General features: G+C 42.1%; 1 protein-coding gene across 27 annotated transcripts in view; it reads right to left on the reverse strand.

The window, feature by feature from the left end:
- LOC107323816 (zinc finger MYM-type protein 4-like) overlaps positions 1-18957 on the reverse strand; it is a 32183-nt gene extending 13226 nt beyond the window's left edge. For 3 of the 27 annotated variants that reach the window (XR_014935150.1, XR_014935155.1, XR_014935151.1), the window contains exons 1-15: positions 15911-16148; positions 12790-12832; positions 11872-12393; positions 10395-10462; positions 9627-9797; positions 6932-7010; positions 6223-6475; positions 4507-4681; positions 4180-4392; positions 3532-3682; positions 2894-3009; positions 2511-2780; positions 1882-2032; positions 1440-1612; positions 1172-1322 (exon numbers count right to left, since the gene is read on the reverse strand). Coding sequence is in view for 18 of the 27 variants with exons in the window: in XM_085518144.1 (XP_085374270.1) it covers positions 520-590; positions 1172-1322; positions 1440-1612; positions 1882-2032; positions 2511-2780; positions 2894-3009; positions 3532-3682; positions 4180-4392; positions 4507-4681; positions 6223-6475; positions 6932-7010; positions 9627-9797; positions 10395-10462; positions 11872-12393; positions 12790-12832; positions 15911-16093 (2790 nt within the window). In the remaining 9 variants the exon portion in view is untranslated. Of the gene's footprint in view, positions 1-390; positions 591-1171; positions 1323-1439; positions 1613-1881; positions 2033-2510; positions 2781-2893; positions 3010-3531; positions 3683-4179; positions 4393-4506; positions 4682-6222; positions 6476-6931; positions 7011-9626; positions 9798-10394; positions 10463-11871; positions 12394-12789; positions 12833-15910; positions 16159-16949; positions 16968-18644 lie in introns of those variants that run through there. The other 24 variants (XR_014935153.1, XR_014935152.1, XM_085518130.1 and 21 more) reach the window with 19 other exon arrangements.
- Positions 18958-19852: the final 895 nt, after the last annotated feature.

Raw genomic sequence — 19852 nt, forward strand, 5'->3', positions numbered from 1 at the left:
ATAGAGCAGCACTCGGGAGACAACAGAAACAGATGCCCCACTGCTCAGAACCATCCTCAAGATCCTAACAAATAATGAATGAGGTGAATTTTACCAGTCTTTTGCAGAGGAACCTTTAGGTTCTTACTCTTTGAAAGCATCATAATTGCATTTCATTACAAATACTGTTCTGAGCCACTTCATTACTACCAACCAAACATACTGATAAAAAGCAGGAACGTCACACAGTGTAATTATGGCCTGAAGGCATAAAGTTACTTATATGTTACTCTTAGTCAAAGAAAGCAACCCCCACCAAGGTAAGCAGGAGATGTGCACAGGGTTCAATATAGTATGGCCTGGTGCATACTATAAACTGTCAGTTAATATTCTTTATTGCTTAATGGGTACCTTACTGTTGCAGTCACCATCACTCTCTGGGAGAACATGCCCCTCTTTAGGATCAGTGCTACTTCTGCCCTTTGTTTCGCTTCCTCTTCCTGTCTTTGTGCGCCTTTCTTCCTTTCTTCCCTTTGCATTTCATTCCCTACAGAAACTCACAGTTCCTATTCCTGTGGGCTTCACTCCCACCCTCCTCCCCATTCCACCTGCTGAAATAATGAGCAAAGAAAGCAACTACAGCACACATTAAGCTCAGAATTGATACTCAAAGAATCAGCACTTGACACAGGAAAAATAGGTCTGCAAACAACTGCCGGCAACACAGAAGCAGCAACTGTAAGTACATACACCAAAATGTATATTTACAACCACTAAATCTCAGCATTTCTCCAATTGACTTTTCTTGCTAAATGAACATTAACATCCTCCTTTAGCTTTGTCTTATCAAGTACAGGAAGCTATGTATTCATTATGCCTTCAATAGATACCAGAACATTTCAGCCTATTAAAACAGGCTTTCCTTTTTAGGAAAGTAGATTAAAAGTAAGCGCTTATGTTTAATATTTAAAACCAAAACATAGGTTTGCTTTATGAACAACACCATTTCCTACCTATGGAGCTTTGAAACTGCCTTAAGTAAAAGATGTATCTTAAACTGAACCCATTCAATTACAGTGGGCAAGCAGCCCAATAGAGGGTCTTAAAAATTTCACTCCATTGAGTTTCCAAATAAACATTCCTATCATTATCACACGCATTAAGAGGTAATGCTGGTCACATCCTGTTTTACCTGTGTTGTTTGAGGCTGGAGGGTCAGAAGGGTGTTGCTGCTTACAGAACATCAGAATGCAAAGCAGATTGCAAAAATGCTTCATCTCTCCTTGCCATTTCAGGGACTCACTGAGTTTACCTTGTCTTTTACAACCATCACACTTTTCCATCTGGGAGAACAGCGAGGGAGAAGTTAAACGTGTGTGTTAAAAGCAACAAAGCATGCATGCATACAAACCTCTTCACAACATGCTCTGTATTTCAGAGAATATGAAGTTAAGATTTACCTGGTAAAACAGAACTGTGAATTTAGACATGCACTCTTCTGAACAGAATTCCTCCATTTTCGCCCCAAAAAGATTCTGGACCAGTTTGGGGGAAGTCTGCAAACAGTAACTGCACATTTTACAGTGGTTTCCCCAGCGCTTAGTCAAGTCATGTTTATAGAGCAGTTTACAACCTAAAAGAAGAAAAAACAGCAAAATAAAAACAGCAAAATAACAAGAGCATCCTCCAATATAAAAACGTGGTGTGCTTGGCATTTGTGGCTCTGGAATCATTTGTCAAATATGGCATTAAAATTAAAGTGTGAATGAAGTTCCATGTTTCTAAACCTAAAAATCCATTTTTCTAACCTAGTTGATTAGGTTTCCCTTAGTATCACAATTAGTTTTAAGGCAAGGCTCTTCTGACTTGATTTCTCTGAGAGACAGCCTTGCTCTTTCTTACCTTCACTACAGAAATGCTTATCTATGCCTGCAATTCGCACTGTTTCCTTGATAATTTTCTCAGTTCTGCAATATTCACACAGTGCTGTTACATTCCTCCTCTTCTTATATTCCTCACAGCAGGTCTTCCCACAAAACTGGAACATTTTACCCTGCAACACAGTCAGAATGTTTTGGTTTCAATATTTCACAGCCACTTACTACATTTAAATAGTTAGTAAAATACTCAGCATATTTATGCCCTTGAGAAATCAACAACAGACAGCACCAGCAAGTAAGTCCAAACAGATTTTCAGCAAAGGCAGCAGTATTTTCTGCAGCAAGCCCTCACCCATGTGCTTTGTCCAGGAATTAAAAAGATGATCTCTGGGATGAAGAGTCAGGAATGTGCTTATTTTGACAAGTAATGATTTGGGTGTGGGTTTTTTGTTTTACAGTCGTTGTTTTGTTTTGGTTTTTTTGGTATTAATTTTGATAATAATTGAATTATAACAAAATCGGATCCAAATTCCTCCACAGGAGATAACAGAAAACAGCAGAGCAGTACCAACAGATCATGGACACACAGGTTATAATGTCTGAGCCTTTTGATCGAGAAAGATAAGCTGGAGAAGTCCTGGTCTTTATTACCTTGAATTCAAGCAGTTCTGGTTTGGTCGCAAATAATCTGTTACAGTGCTGACACCAGAGTTTTACAACCTTGCGGGCAAAAGTGACTTGCTGGGACTGGGCAGCCAGCCTCTGTAGACCAGCTGCAGCTGAACTGCTCCCGGAGCTGGGAGATGCAGTGGAGGTGGTGCCACCTGCTGACACCGTTGTCCCCGAGGGAATGCTTACGATGACTTGACCTTGCGACAGGGGTACGACTGAGTTCACTCCTGCAGGTTTGTTGAACAAATTCTGCAGGAGAGCAAAAAAGAGCCTTGTTTTACAGTTGTGGATTTTACCCGACACCCCAGATATTTAGATCACCAAGTTATTATTCTATTAATTGAGCTAAGAAGATATCACACCTGAAAAGCTACCACACAGTTGTAGCTGCAGAAATTGCGTACGCTCCCATCTGACATAGCCAAGTGATACTGAGGGTTGGCTGAAGTTTTACAGCTGTTGCACTGAACTTGAACACCTGAGAGTGAAACAGAGAAGAAAAAAGTGATTTATGCAACACCGAGTCCCACTGCAGATAGTTTTGCACTGTGCATACAAAACCAGAGACTCTGAATGACAAGACAAAGTACACACTAAAGCACAAGACAAAGTTTCTTCAGGTTCAGAAGCAGACATTACAGCTGCAGTGCCCTTTGTTTGCCAGATCCTTTAATTAATCTCCCAGTACCCCTAGCAACCTAGGGTCCTCCCCACCCCCAATCCCTGGCCTTCACTTACACCAGTAAAATACATTAAGGTTTGTTATCATCTTTAAGAACTCTATAAACAAAGCTGAAATGGCTACACTGTCACTGCTAGGTTTATTTATGTTACAAAATCCTTAGGTTCTCATCTCAGCACCTTCCCTTAAAACAAACAAACACCACTTTCTACACCCCACTCCCCAGAAAAGAATTTCTGCTTAACTTTCAAGACCAATTAAGTTTGGATATAAGCAATGTGATATTATGTTTTTAGCAGAATAAAGGAATAAAGTTACCTGATGAAGTAACCATTTTTACTCTATACGCTGACAAGCAGTTAACAGAGCATAACAGTTCAGTCTTTCCCGAGTTATTTGTGCTCTCTATCATCTCAGCTGAAGATCTCAAGGATTTACACAGTGCACAAGGAGTAATTTTAGCAGACTTCTGTGGAAACAGTAAATTTGGTCACGCATCTGAAGCTTAGTATTTTTAATAATGCAGTACCATTAAAATCAAAATAGTAAAAAAAAAATAAAAAATTAAAAGCGACAATTAAAATGATCAACTAATTACCACTTTTCCTATTCACTTAGTTCAAATGCTACCATTTTCACAGCTGAAATGGGTCAAAAATGAAGAGCTCTCTCATGTTTTCCTGTTATTTGTGGTACCCACAGCCCTAAAGCTGCAGAGCATTCCTGAGACACCGTGTTTAGAAGGCAACAATTTCAGTGTCAGGAAGGACGTGTTGCAGTGTGAGATACCCTACAGTTAAATTGCTCTTGATTTTTAAGGATTATCAGGCAGCTCATGAGAAACTGCACCACTGTTGTCACAGCACAGGGAATGCTCAGAGCAACCCCAAAGGCTGACTGAAGGGCCATCACCTAATAAACCAAAATCTACCAGAGATGTTCTTGTAACGCCGTGTCAAAATATACCTGCTTGTACAGCGTCACACACGTTGAACTGCAAAACTTTCTTGACTGTCCCTCTATCTGCAGCATGCGACACTGCCCAGACCCACTGTAGCAGTAACCTCCACAGTTCTCACAGCAGTTCATGGTCAAGTTATTAGCAGAGCGGAACTTGGAGAAGCAGGCATCACTGCAGAGCTTGTGTACAACGTTCTGGTAATTCACTTCATGTCTGATCTGGAAGAGAAGAAAGGATATGAACAAGAACAGAAAGAAAATGCAAGTTCATCTCTCAGATAGCAAGTTCCCTGGTTTAAAGGAAACTTAAATGGAAAAGAAGTTTGCCATTACCACTGCATTCTTCTGGCACATGCTGCACTTGGTTGAAATGCTGTTAGTGTGAATAGTGATAATAGGTTTCCTTTTCATTTCATACGTAGAAAGACATGACTGGCTGCAGAAATCCTTACTGAAATTTGTGTTGTCAAACTGGGCAGTGATCACATCCTTTGGATTTAGAATTTCTCTACAGGAGGAAAGAAAGAAAAACAAGCAAAGAGATAAACACTGGTTTCATGGCAACTCACTCTCCTTTCCACTTTTGCAAATGAAATATTTTCTGTAAGATGGTGGATTTATTTAATTCGGAGATATTCTTTTTGCTGATCTGAGTACCTGTCTTCATTTTTCTTTTCCTATTAGTAAAGCAGTTGCGTGCAATTCTCAAGTAAATACACTGTGGAACATTTTGTACCCTGTCTTAAGAGTGGCCGACAAAGACATCAGGTTGTATAATTAATCCTTTCAAACGGAACTGGGAAAAGGTTTTGCACAGTATGTACTAAAAAATGTAAAAAGCAGGGCATGTGGATTCATTCCCTTTAACCATGAAAGCATCAATAATAATGGAACAAGGCAAAAAAGGGGAAAAAACAAAAGGTGAGGATTTCTAATTCCCATTTAGTTGTGCCCCAAATGGTCTGACTAATATTTTCCTCCTTAATCTCCAGTCTACTGTTCTGTCGTTGGATTTAAAACTATTTCAGCCTCCCTTTTGAAACTGTCATTCATAGAACATTTTCAAAGACTGTAAGTCCACAAATTGGGAAGAAATCCTTATACTCCTTTTCTTGGATGGAGGGATGCCTCCTTCTTTCTTGTCTTTTCAGATATAAAACACTTTCCAACTTAATAAATACAAATTACAGCCAAGACTGTTACACTTTGTTACAAGGTTGTTTCACACTGAGAGAGCAAGAAAGAGGAATAATTAACTGAAGTCTCAAGTTGAAGTTCAGTTGACCTTGTAAAACAGGAAGCAATAAATCTATTGTTAAAGAAATGGTGCACGAACAAAGCAGCATTCACTTCGCAAAGTAACTTTCATAACTACAAATAATTCATATGAATTGCTGTCCTCTGTAAAGAGACCCCAGAACAATCAGTCTGTACAGTTATTTACTCGCCTCAAGCTCCTGAATAGTAATTTGACAGCTCAAAGAGCTGGCCACAGACACGTCCTTCTGCTAATAACACAAATTAAAACAGAATATGAAGAACTGAAATGTTTCTTAAAGCTTAAGATTCACCCTGGTGTTTCCAGCAGGATGATGGAAAATGCAGATCTTCCATCCCAAAGACTTTTCTTTTAATGAAGCAGGCTCTAGGCCTAGGCAGAAAGCAACTGATTGAATACTGAAGCCCCAGCTATTTGAAACACTCAATTCTTGTTAGCTGTTTGGAGAGCACAATGACATTTCAGACCAGGAGGGAAGTGGAGTATCTTTACAAACACAGGTAGCATGTGATTCTTTTAAATGGAAAAAATACAAAAGGTCCACCTCACAACAGAGGCTTTTAAATATGTCTGTGTGCAAAACACAATTAACTAAATGGAACTGAAAGTAGACAGACCAATTAACAAATAACACCATCAGCCACCAAACACGGAAGAGAAGCGTAAAGTGGGCACTACAGAACAGCATGTTGTACAAGATGAAAACTGAAACCTTCTCATTATCTGCTTGAGTAACAATTATTCTCAAACAATTTAAAACGCTGTCCTACTTCGAGCAGCTCGAGCAGGTTTTCTTGGTAGAAGCTGGTGGGCGACAAGCTGGAACAGTGTATCCAGTGAGGCACAGTGTGGAGCAGAAGAGCTGGGTAGAGCCTTTCCTCTGGTATGCAGTTTGCCCCTTCTGGAGGATTTTTTTACAGCCAGAACAGGAAACCCGAACAGCTGTGCCTGGAACTGAAGGAAGCATTTTACTCATGCCAGAAGATGCCACAGCAGGCTGGAAACCTGATGACAGCTGTGGAGCTAAAATTAAAGAATAAAAGAGAGAGAAAACAGAGTAGCTGTTAAGATACGTATTACACATAACTTCCTTTTGCACAGGGGGCAAGCATAAAACTTATGGCTTCATTGGGATCACCAGGGTCTAAGGGAGAACTAAACAGCAGAGGAACTCTCTATAATCCATGCCCTGTGCTGGTTTTCTGCAGAGTAGATTGTTTCAACTGCTCTTAAGAATGAGAATGCACTTTTAACATTGTTTTCACATTCAGTTCTCCCTTGCCTCAAACACACAATTATTTTTCAGCCTGTGATTTTCATCATCTCTAAGACAGAACAAGCTGTTTTGTTTTATTTTTTTTACTACTGGGGTTAAACATAGCCAATAGAACTTATTCTCACAGACTAAACTGCAAGGCTATTTGCTGAGGTGATGCATTTTATAGATTCAAATAAAGTTAAGTCTTGCCTGCTCCTTACCAAGAGGACTGCCGCTGACTGAAAACACAGCACTGATTTTCAGCTCCCCTTCCTGAGTTTTTGGCTGCTGGCCGTACTCCTAAAACAAAAGGAAAAGGAGAACAAATACACACATGTAATAACAGGTTGCATGATTTCCATTCTTTTATAACGCTGCATTGAATCTTAAAGCCCAGGAAGGTAACAAAGAACCTCTTCAGCCTGTGCCAAAGACCAGGCTCACAGCTGCTGCCATACAAGTACCACACAAAGAACCCACCCAGAGCTTCATAGCAAAGTGTACAACTGGGAGCATCGTGCAGAAGCATAATGCTTGCTGCCTTCCCTTTCCCACCTGTATCCCAATGTACCATAGAATTCAGCATCAACATGTTAAGATAAATATTCGCATTCCATTTACACAAACTTTCCAACCAGAAATGCACTGCAGTCATTACCCTTTCTCTTGGAAATAAGCTCTATTTTCCAATTCATAGATGATAATAACAGAACAGAAACTGAGCCCTAGCTGGTCAGAAGTGTTCTGTGCTTAACTTGAGGAGCCCGAGGTGAAGTTTTACAGCACGTTAAGTAATTGTAAGCTGGGAAAACCATGTTTTGCCCCATCCTGAACCAGGATCTGATTGCGGGATGACAAATCAAAAACCAACAAACCCTCTTTTTATTGTAATCTTCAATTTTTCTTAGTCAGCTTAGCTCCACAAAGCAGTGGTGTGAAGCTGGCAGCAGGCAGATCATTGCAATCCACTCTTTGACTTCAACACAAGGGGAATAAGCTTGCATTTTGTACAGGATGAGAAAATCCCTGCAGACAGTTGCTTGTGGAATAGCTGGCATTCTACAAATCACTAGCTGACCTCACAGCAGCTATTCAGACTTTGACACCATGCCTCTTGCCCATGCTTTTCCTAGAAATTCAAACCGTAAAGCAGCTTGTAACACTCAACATGTGAATCTTAATAGGCTGAAAAGAATAATCTCTTGGAGCCACGGGGATGATAAGATTTAACCTACTTACAGTCATTTGAGAATAGCGAGGCCATGATGTCATATTATGACTGAGCTAAATTAACAGTTGCTGTCTGACTGCAAGGTAAGCCAATCCGAAATCACTGGGCAAAAATAAGCTCTCGCTTTCCAGCAGCAGCAAACTGCTCCCTCAGCTTAATCCACCTCCAAAGAATCACACCCTGCCATATGCACAGGGTAACTTAAGGCTCCCATAGCAAAATCACAATGACAACCAAACCATTTCTCAACAGGTTTCCCAGGAGAACACCCAGAAGTGTTATCACATGAATAAGCAGACAAGCATTCACATTGCAATGAAGGGAGGTTTTAAGCTGTGTATGAGCACGCCATGATGATGGGTTTTGAAGTACCGTATTTGCTTTTGTTTTATTACGATTTAAAAACTAGTTATTAACAGGAATGTGTACTTTTAAGCTTTTTAAATCAATACTAGGAATAGAGATTGAAGCAAATCCCAACACCAGCTCTGCAAGATGAAGCACAGTTTCATGGCAGCCTAACTATTGGAAGCAGAGAACTTCCAGCTCCAACTTCCATTACAGCAAGGAATATCTTCTCTTTCAGAATGCACAGGAAAAAGAGATTTAAAGCAAACCAAAATGAACCATCATCAGTTCTCACGCTTTTCCAGTATCAGACAAAGTTGATCATTACAGATTTTTACCCCAGGAATTAATATTTTGATCAATAAGATACTTCAAATTGCTTAGGTCTTCAAACTTCCTCGCTCATATAATCTTTGATAACCAAAGCATCTTGCACTACGTCCCACACAAACCCATACAGCCGGTGCCATTTGGGGATGACAAAAGAAGAAAGAAATCTAACTAATCTACACATGGTTAGATATTAATCTCCAAGAACAGAACAAATCAGAAGGGCGGTGAAATCTAAAGAGTTTCAAATACTCAGTGAACGTCTTTATTTTATTTACCCGAAACTATTATGGGAAGAGAAGGAAAAATGTTGGAAAGACGGGGCCAGAAATAAGATGAGGTATAGCAGAAGTACACAGAATGAGACTAGAGAAACTAATGAACTAGTGAACCTGAACTAGAACAGCAAAACTACTGCTGGTGCAAGTGAGATGAGTCGCCTTGGGAAGTTTTGAGCACCTTTAATGCATGTAAAGTTTGGTACACAACCCAAATATTAGCACTGAAGAGACAAAGCCACTTGACTTCACTGAGCTGTATGTACTCAAATGCTTTTTGTAAGGTAAGAGCTCTAAGGAGAAATGTTTATAAAAACAAAACAAAGAAGCACTGTGCTCAAAACCTTAAAAGAGGGAAGTAGCAGGAACAGCACTGCTTAAACTACGCAGCTCGAACTGTGACTATTCACAAAATACTCAGGGAGACATGGCTTATTTTCTAGTGAGATCTAGCAGAGGTGAAGTGCCTACATTGCCACAGGTTTAATAATGCAGGTTTTACAGCAGTTTGCTTTGTCTCAAGCTGAAAAGCATAAAAACTCAGCGACATGGAAGCATCAAAAAGTCAGGGGTTTGGGTTTCATGGTAGAGCAAGAGGGAGAAATCCTTCTGCTAAACTACGTTCTTCATGTTAGATTTCGGTCAACAAACCAAATAAAATGCTGAACTTATGTCCAGCTTATGCGGTCAGTTGTCAGACCAAAATGAGAAATGCAATGGGAAACTTACCTCAGAATTATCAGGTTCATCTTTAATTTTGTCTAATAGTCCCTGCTGTGGGGCCATAGCTTTATCATATTCGTCATCCAAAGGCTCCTCCTTAATTCTAATATTTGGTGCAAAGGAATTCCCCAGCTCTTGTCCAATAGATTCCTTACTAGAAAATAGGTAGCTAGACTCCTGAAACAATAATATGAAAAAGAATTCACCCTCCTGCATCTGCCAAGAGGAGCTGGGCTGATGCCAAGGGGAGTTTCTGTTGCAGACCAAGAGGAATGGGTCCTGCCACTGGAAGGTGGGAGAAACGAAGGGCAACGGCCGCTGCCTCTACCTCCCTGCAGCACCCTCTGTCATCCCACCCCCAATCCTTTACACTTCTCTGGGCAAAGCAGAAGCCACCCAGCTCTCTAAGATGGTTGTCAGTAAGGGCACTTGGTTGGTTAGGCAGTGTCTCCTGTTGATACAGATGTTCCCTGTTTCATTTGGAAAAAAGGCAACAGGTCAGATGGATGCGTCCAGGTCTGGAATCAACTCACCCGTCAAAAGTCAGACCGTGCTGGACATGAAAGTGGCTATCAAAAAAATCCTCAATTCAAAGAGAGGGTCAGCAAAATTTTACAAAATTATACGCAGATTCTTTAAGTACCAAAGACGTCTGTGAGTCAGAAGATCACTTTTCTTGATACTCAAATTTACACTCAAATATAACATAAGTACTTGGAATTATTCCAGTATATTGCTGCACTTGCAAAAGTGTTTGAAAGATCTATAGCTTACCCTGAAGTTAGTTTCTGGAGTTTGTGGCGCTAACTGCGTCCGTAATGTTTCTTCTACTTGATTATGAACTGAGGAAAACATACACATTAAATAGAAATGAATACAGATTCCAATGCATTTCCTTAAAAACTACCTAGTCTCATAATGATCCCCAGCCCCACAGCCTGACAGCAGCTCAGAAGCACTGAAATACCCCCCGCTCTTCCCTGTAAATTAGATGGCAATCCTTAAAGGAAATGATATTTTCATTAGTCTTCTGAGCCACTGTTTTCTTATACCAGCAAAACATCTGTATAATTCTGAGGCAGAATTGTTCATTCTGAGCCTTCTACACTCTGTTGAATTCCAAATTCTGCCACGTTTCTACTTTTAATCCAGAAAATAATTTTCAGAGCAACAACGTTCATCTTTATCATTGTTTGTCTTTTGCCTCTTCCCCTTTTCTCAGGAGACAGCAGGTTTTTAGCAATATGTCTTTTTGAAAGTACTGGATTTGCCTGGTTATTTGATGCAAGAGTAAAAAGATATCTTTAACTTAGACATATATGTATAAGTAAATATATATATATAAATGGTATTGTTTTCTATCATTTGTGGAACCTGAAAGCACTGATTTTAAGATGCTGTTGCTATATATGCATATTTTAAACACCAGAAATGTAAGCTATGAGTCTCAACAAGCAGACAGAGGATCTCACTTGTTGGCCAGCCCTCATTCTGTACAATCTTCTGAATGAAATTAAACTGCACATTCCACCCTGGTTATTCTTAACACTCTCATTCACTGTTCTACTGTAATTTTCAGAGCGTGGGAAATGGAAACCAGGTGTGTGGGCAGCAAGACTACTGGTGGCTTTTAGGCTCCCTCACATGAGAAATGCATTACAGGCATCTTTGGTTCTCTCCATGTTGCTGGACAAAGTCCAAGATGCAAGTACCAGAAGCAAAAGGAGAGCAGTCTCTTAGGAAAAGCAGATCTCAAGTTACTCCCTGGCTGACTTCCTGCAGGCACTAATAATTCTAGCAAGCCTTCCTATGATGTTACTACAAAAAGCATGCTGTTTTAAGCACAGGCAATAATGAAGAATTGGCACTTTGGACAAAAAAAGCCTTTCCTGGCCAAAACCTAAATGTCATCATCTATTCCTTAAAGGAGGTCCAGGGGCTAAATGACAGAAAACCAAAAGGAAGTTTCATGTGTCACCCAGTTTGGTTTACACAACAACAAGGGATATGATGAGGTTTCAGAACAAACTGTGGTTGATGAGACACCCCCTAATGCTACCAGGCCCTTTTGCACATCCTACTCCTAACACAGTTTGTTGTATTTTGGGGTTCTGGATAAAATGTTTCCCTCCATATAGTACTGCATATTATCTTCGGCGAGATGATGCTTTTAACTATTCCTATAGCTAATTTCCATCTAGCTCTTCCTTCCTCCTTGCTGGGTAGCCAGGTCTACGATGTCAACAGTTACCTGCTTTGTCAAGAAAACTGCTTTTCAACCTAGAATCCGTATCTTTAGGGATTTTTTCCAACCGTTTTTCATGTTCTTGAAGATTTCCTTCTCTATTCTTGTCCTTTGTTGAAAAAGTCTCTTTGCCATTATCTCTTGTTATGCTAAAATCTTTTCGAATTGATTTAAATACAGGACCCTGCTCAAAAGGTGAAGCGAGATCCTTCTGGATTGCATTTTCGATCTGAATATCTTTTTCACTGTCCAGCTCGTGTTCTGTAACCCTCTTGCCCTCTTCCAGATGGTCTTCAGAAGGGAGAGTTTCTTTAGGAGTGAAATTTGGATCATCTTCGTTGTCACTCCCAACGACAGGTATGCTTGCCAGATCCCCAGAGTTCAGAAAATAATCATCATCATCTTCATCATCCAGCAGTGAGTTTTCAGATCCTGCTTGATTCTGTATTTCATAAGTTACGCTGTCAAGGGCAGTTGGTAAGTTGTGGACAGTGTCCTCAGACATTTCTGCATCCAGGATTTCACTACCTAGGGAAAAGAATATTATAAACAGTTAGAACATCTCCCGGCTTTGCGTGTAACAAATGTGAGTAAAAGGGTCCTTTGCTAATCCATGTAATGTTGCAATTCCCCGAACCCTTTAAGCCTTCTTGGACCAACATTACTGATCAAACACTGCTGACAAAGAAACAGTTCTGTCCCACTCACCACACAGTGAAACAGAAGCTGATCTGAGAAAAACCAACCGAAGAAAGAAAAGACATTAATTCCTATCACTTGTACCATTTGTGCAGAAGGAAGTGTGGGGAGGGAACAAGCAGCAGGGGTTAGGAGAAGGGCAAGATAGCTTTTATTATCAGCAGTGGTACTTCTAAGAACTGGCTCGTTGAGCTATGGCTTATGTAAATAAATCAAAATACTTACATTTTTCTGTAATATCAAATACTGCATCAGATTTATCTTCAAACTGTAAAAAGGAAAGCACTACATCATTATCTTGGTCAATCTGGAAGTATTTTTCTAGAACGCATCCAATCAAAAGCCAAACCAACATGAAGAATCACAGATCGTCCTCCTTCCTTTCTTGCCCCAAGCAGAGCTCTATTTAAAGCTCTCACACTGCTGAGAAGTCACAATTACAACAAGTTCAGAAGCATATAGAAAAGAATTACACAACAAATTCAGAATCAGCGCTGCCAGCTTGAGAAGGTGGAGATGGGAATGTCAACATTCCTAATAATGAGATAATGAGTCGGAAGGAACACAGTGGACAAAGAACCAGAGGATGCTTCTGAGTGCTTCACAAAACCCCTGTTTTCATTGAGCCTTTTCTGACAGACCTTAAAGTTGACAATATGCCTGAAGTGCAGCCTTTCTGGTAGGCCGTACTCACACTTTGGTCCTTAAGGAAATAATGGGATTTGATAGCAACTGAATGAACCCAGCAGAGCCCTCAAAACTCACTTCCAGTTTCAAAGCAAAACTCAGGACAATCACACCTTGAAACACTTTCATTTAATCACTTTAGCAAGTATTCTGCCAGGGAGGAACTTAATGACACTTAGTGCTTTTAAGGTAGGGAGCATTCCCTAAGAGCTTACACAGGATTGTTAATACATGATAGAAGTAAAATTAAATGTTTTAAAATATATCCTCCTTAGTGACTCTGCCTCATTAGCTAGCACTGTGCACAAAGCAATGCACTGCCTGGTGAGGTGGCAATAAATAATACAAGAAATAATGACAAAACAATTCGGTATTCCCGGAAGCAATGTGATTTAACTATTCCTCACAGCTAGATAAAGCGCTGCTTTTATAAATATATTTAAAAATAAATTAAAAAAAAAAACACCAAACAACCCACGTTATGTCACTGCATCTTTTTAATGGCACGCTGGTGTCAGGATTAGCCCCTCCATTGCTTCGAGCGGGTGGCAGGACACTGCTTACCATTCCATATATGATCATTTGCAATGACTAAGAACCTATGCCATACTTTAACAGCAGTCCAGGTTGGCAGAGTATCCATAGATATAAGAATCAGTGGATTTTTAGTGTGTGATAAGAAAAGAGAAGCAGCCTATGGCTACACCCTTGCTTTGTATGCAAAATCATGTCTTTAACCCCAAAACCCAGAGCAACTCAACACACACAGGCTCGCATCCTTCTGAAGTGTGATCCTAGGTTGTACTGCATCGCCAAGCAGCCAACTGTGGGTAGGAAGCAGATGTTAAGAAAACTCCAACTAAAAATAGGCAGAGATCCCTCAATTTGTCTGCACAGCTTCCCTGCACCTACACACCACAGCACACCCCCTCGCTTCAGCATTCTGCTAAGGAAGATGGAGTTTTTTTGTCCCAAGTGACTCCAATCCTTGCTGCCATTCAGGAACCAGGTGCCTAGGAAGCATCCCCTGACCTTTCCCATGTAACAGCAGCAGGGATGCTGAGCTGACAGTCGTGCTATGCTCCGAGTGTGCCTTGGGGAAGGGAGAACTGGAGGTGGAGCTGAGCAAAGCGGGTTTCTCAGCAGGGTGAAAGGTTGTTTTTAATAACTTCTATGGTTTTAGTCTGAAAGTAATGAGATGGATGCCACGATGCATTAAAAAAACCCGAACACCTATATAGGGAAAGGACAAAGGCAGGCATTGCTGGTATCTCATGGACCCACCTTCCTGTTCAAGTTCAGTTTTACTTTGTATCCTTCTTAAGTGGAAGTTTCCGACAATCTGAGCTGGGCACGTGCTGCTGGCATTTCTTCTCTCCCTTTTTAGAACGATCCACCGGGACACACAGCCTCGAATCGTTCCCTTCTGCCCCCAGATTTGTCTGAGATTCCTGAGATTTCTGAATATTCATGTTCCGGCTCCAAACAAAGCCTGTGCTGAACGACTGCTCCCATAACCCAGGCACCAACCTGATGCGAGCTGCTGGGAGCTGCTGGGACCTTACGGTGCATTGGGAGATGCCCAGATTACAAGCATATACTTCACCATTCTGGCCACATCTTCCAACAACACAGCTCATTTGGATGATGATATCCTGCAAAGCATGCAATTCCTGCAACTATGTTTAACCTAGGAGGTATCTCATTAACTGAATGCAATCACCACATCTTTAAGGGAAGGTAGAACTTATGGTACCACTGAGAAACAACAGCCGAGGGTGGGAGGACCCATACAACAACCCTTCTGCTCAGCATCTCCCTCAATGGATAACTAACCATGTTAAGTGTATGTAAAGAAAGTGACACGTGTTGAAAACCAAAGTCATCTGCTTTTTATGATGATCTATGCTCAAATCAGAAGCCAACAAGATGGCACTGCATGCAAACAAGGAGAACGTTCACATGTAGCACCTTCTGCTTGTTGATAAACACAGCAGGGACTATCAGCCCTCCTTCACACAATGGTTTATATGTTAATAGCCCCACACTGGTGAATCATTTCAACTACCATTAGGTACCTCCAAGTCTTTCCCTTCTCCTAATCATTCAGTGCCAACAACTGGGGCTGGAAGCTGGAGAGCTGTTTCTTTTTCCCCTATCACATTTGCCACTGTTGCCCTGGTTGACTTCTACTGTTCTCTTATCTTCAACTAAGTTTTAATTCATAAAAGCCCTCTTGAGCACATAACACCATTCAGAATAAAGCTGAAATAATTTCACTGATAGAATTAATTCCACTTTCAGATGGATTGAATACATATCAAGACCAAAATAAAAGGAACAGCAGGAAGAAGTTAGTAAAGAAATAGTAATAAGGAATTATTACTATTATTATTACTATTTTATTACTATTATTATTACTAAAAATGACTCCTATAGGAACAACTCTGTCCAGGTGCACTAATTCAGCATCAGGTTCTTCTCACCTAAATGCAGTCAATTAAATATTAGTTTATTAGGCAAGAGATTTGGCTTTTCTCTCTTTACAATGGAAATGAAGACATTCCTCCAGAACCCCATCACATCCACCTGTCCTTATTTATCATGTACACTACAATACAGCCCATAAAGGCACAGGCTGCACAGTAGACTGCTATACCTTAGCATTATTCGTTAGTCCAGAGCATCCAGAATGCTTTAATCTTGCTCCTGCTCTCTGGTACAACCTTCTGGGCCACACTGGAGCTTTCTGACCACAGGCAGTAGAAGCCCAAGAACCAAGAACCAGGCTGTAAGCAACTGCATTAATTGAGATTCTAAACGCATCTTTCAATGTAAGCATTATCAAGACAACAATAATCTACATGGAAACTCTTCTAGAACTTCAAACAACTCTCAAAATTCAATGCTTATCTATTTAAGCAGTTGTACACCGTTATAAAACAGATGGCGGAAACCATCCGAACAGAGGCACTCACTGATGGAAAACCTAGAAATTAAACTTTCCAAAGGAGATGATCTTCAATTTTTAAATAAACCCATGAAAAATTTAAACGTGTGCAAACAGCTGTTTGTCTGATGTTGACACCCAGGTGTCCACACCAAACTAATTCCCAAGAGAACAAGCATCCAATATCAGCACTGGTATTGCACACCTCAAACCGTTCTGTCCAGCTCAATGGGTTGATTGAGTATTGTAAATAAATTATCCCTCTATTCATAATGTGAACTGCTCAACGCAGCAACGATACCTACAAATTCAAGCTGAAGTGCCAGAAATATTTTAACTAAATAAAGAAAATACAAGTGTCTGTTATGCTAATCCCGATATTAGTAAGCATGAAAAGTTGGATACGTTGATATATTTTCATTAGAAAATACATCAGTTCTAATTCTGGATAGATTTAGCCATAAGAACTTCCACAATTCTGCCAAAAAACGCCACATAGAAGTTTTCCATAATGTGGAAAGACATATGGAGCAATAATTGATGGAAACTTCCAGACTTACTACCAATAGTTGATTACTCAACCAACACAAAAACAGTTTTTCTTGAGACCAATGAAAATAATACTAAATTTATGATAATTTTTGGCTTTATCTTAGCTGACAGATGACACTCCTATGAAGAAGGAGGAACTAAGCTTCTTTTTTCCACTGGGCAATACTGGGTAACTTGTCAGATAAATTGAGCATACCAAAGTAATGGCAATGGCAATCCCAGGACAGACACCACATAACCTCTGTGAGCAACCAGTTCCAACTCTTGACTGTCATCGTGGTCTGAAAGTTCTTCTTTATGTCTGTTAACTTGAAATGAAGTTTTATTTAATGCTTCTTAAGTTACCGTCCTCCATCCAGCAACTTCTCTTTGAACATCTTGCAGACAGACAATATCTTGATCCTCCAGAGATGTGTGAGACCCGTGAGCAACCCCACAAGATTCTTTGACTCTGCTTGTAAGCAAGAACATGGTGAAAGCCATGTCTTTAAGACAAAACAGTGCTAAAGTTCATTCCCATAGCTGCAGAGTAGCCAAACATCTGTGCAGCTGCTCTAGTTACACCCTGGAAGGTCAACTGCTCGGTTTGGCAACAATGAGTTTCAATGCAAATTTTGTGTTCTCGGCAATAAATTCAGAAAACAAAACTCTTCTCGCATACAGGGATGGAAAACTAGTTGATGTTCTTCCCTTTTCCTAGGTTAGAGAATGGGAAAAGTTCTTCATCGTTGGAAATAAGGAACGCGACAGCTCAGAGACATTTAGCGGCCTATGGACTGCTCCGTATAGATTCAAATTAGCAGCAACAACCTTATTTCTATCTCAAAGCTTTCAATGAGAAATGACAAAGAAGACTTCACTTGTTGCAAGACTACGTTGAGCACCGCTCAAAAGTTATCCATCCTCAGTTTCTACACAGGCTGCAAGACATGAGCAAGAACATTTAGCTGTTCTTCAATCAGATCCATGTGTACTTACAGACTGTGAGAACAGAGGACCAAGCCTTTGGACTGGCAGTGCTGATGGCTTTGGGAACCACCTGCAATGGAGCTGCCATCTTGATGCCTCCCTACACTTCCACACAGCCAACTGAAATCAACTGAAGAAGAGCAACAAGAACATTGCGTTTGGAACAAGAAGAGGTCAGACAGCTGGATGGCACCAACAGCACCCCCCCATTAGCTCGAAGTTAATCATCCCATCCATGTCACGCTGCCCAAACAATGCTGAGATGCTCTCAACAAGGACAAAACAGGAGCAAAGCACGGGGTGAGCAGCACCCACAGAATCACAGTATGACCCAGGTTGGAAGGGACCTCAAGGATCATGTAGTTCCAACCCCCCTGCCTAGCAGGGCCACCAAACATACACCTTTACTAGATCAGGTTGCCCATGGCCCCGTCCAACCTGGTCTTGAACACCTCCAAGGACGGGGCATCCACAACCTCCCTGTGCAGCCTGTTCCAGGGCCTGACCACTCTCCTAGTGAAGAACTTCCCCCTTACATCCAACCTAAATCTTCCCTCCTTTAACTTAAAACCATTTCCACGTGTCCTGCTATTGTCAGCCCTTTCCAAGAGTTTAAGGGAAGAGTAAGTTCCCTTCAGGTATTGAAAGGCTGCAATGAGGTCACCCCACAACCTTCTCTTCTCCAGGCTGAACAAACCCAACTCCCTCACCCTGTCCTCATAGTGGAGCTGCTCCAGCCCCCTCATCATCTTCGTGGCCCTCCCAAGGTCCTGAGTGCAGCCCCCAGCCCCATGTCCCACCCTCGATGCATCCATCCATCCCACCCCATAGCGCTGGACAGCGGCGGTGCCCGGTGTTCTCATCCCTCCGCCCCGCCCCCCTGACCCCTCCCCTCTGACCTCCCCTGTCGCCCCCCACTCACCCTATTGCAGGGGCCGGGCCCCTCCTCCTTGGCCTCCGCCATGTTGCGCCCCCCCCCCCCACACCTCAGCTGTCCCAGCCCGGGGCGCGGGGCCGGGGGTCACTCCTTTTCAACCTCCTTTTCTCTTCTCGAGGGGAGATCGGGGAAGGATCGGGGGGTTCCGGGGCCGGCCCCGAGCTGTCCCGTTGCAGGAGGGGTATCGGGGGGCCCGGCAGCTCCTCAGGGCGGTGGGGGGGGGTCGTACCCTCCAGGCCGCGATCCCTCTTAAAGCTGCAACGACAAGCCCAGCGCGGGGTCGTAGCGCGCATGCGCCGAGCGCCTGCGCATCACTTCCCGGCTCCGCCTCCCAGCTCCTCCTTGCGCATGCGCGGTGAGGTCTCCTCAAGGCCTGGCTCTATGGCTCCCTCAGGGGGGCAGGGGATAGGGGTCCTCTATGGGTCCTCTATGGGTCCTCTATGGGTTCTATATGGGCACCTCCAGGGAGGTGTAGGGATGGAGATGGAAAGCTTGACTTGGGTTATGTCAATTTAAGGTTGACTTTGACCTGCTTCATGGCGGTCACGAGGCCCGTGATGGCGTGGCGTAGCTGCTAGGCCATCTGCATCATGGCGGTGGATGCTGAAGGCCTCACCTCACACCTCATATCACCTCATATCACCTCATATCACCTCATATCACCTCATATCACCTCATATCACCTCATATCACCTCAAGCTTTGCCTCGTTCTTTGTCTCACACCATGTCAGACTTTGCCTGGTGCTGTGTCTAGACTGATCCATGGCGATGGATCCAGGGCTGTACAAGAGGTGAGTGTTATCACCACTTCATTACAGAATCACAGAATGACCCGGGTTGGAAGGGAACTCAAGGATCATGTAGTTCCAACCCCCCTGCCAAGCAGGGCCACCAAACATACACATTTACTAGATCATGTTGCCCAGGAGACCCCATAGATCCCCATAGAGACCCCATAGACCACATAGATCCCCATAGAGACCCCATAGATCAGGTTGCCCATGGCCCCGTCCAACCTGCCCTTGAACACCTCCAAGGACGGGGCATCCACAACCTCCCTGGGCAGCCTGTTCCAGGGCCTGACCACTCTCCTAGTGAAGAACTTCCCTCTAACATCCAACCTAAATCTTCCCTCTTTTAACTTACATCAATTTCCCCTTTTCCTGCTATTGTCAGCCCTTTCGAAGAGTTT

This window comes from Coturnix japonica, chromosome 17 (assembly GCF_054131305.1).
Source record: "Coturnix japonica strain WE chromosome 17, WE-NBRP24, whole genome shotgun sequence".
In the NCBI taxonomy this organism is placed as follows: domain Eukaryota; kingdom Metazoa; phylum Chordata; class Aves; order Galliformes; family Phasianidae; genus Coturnix; species Coturnix japonica.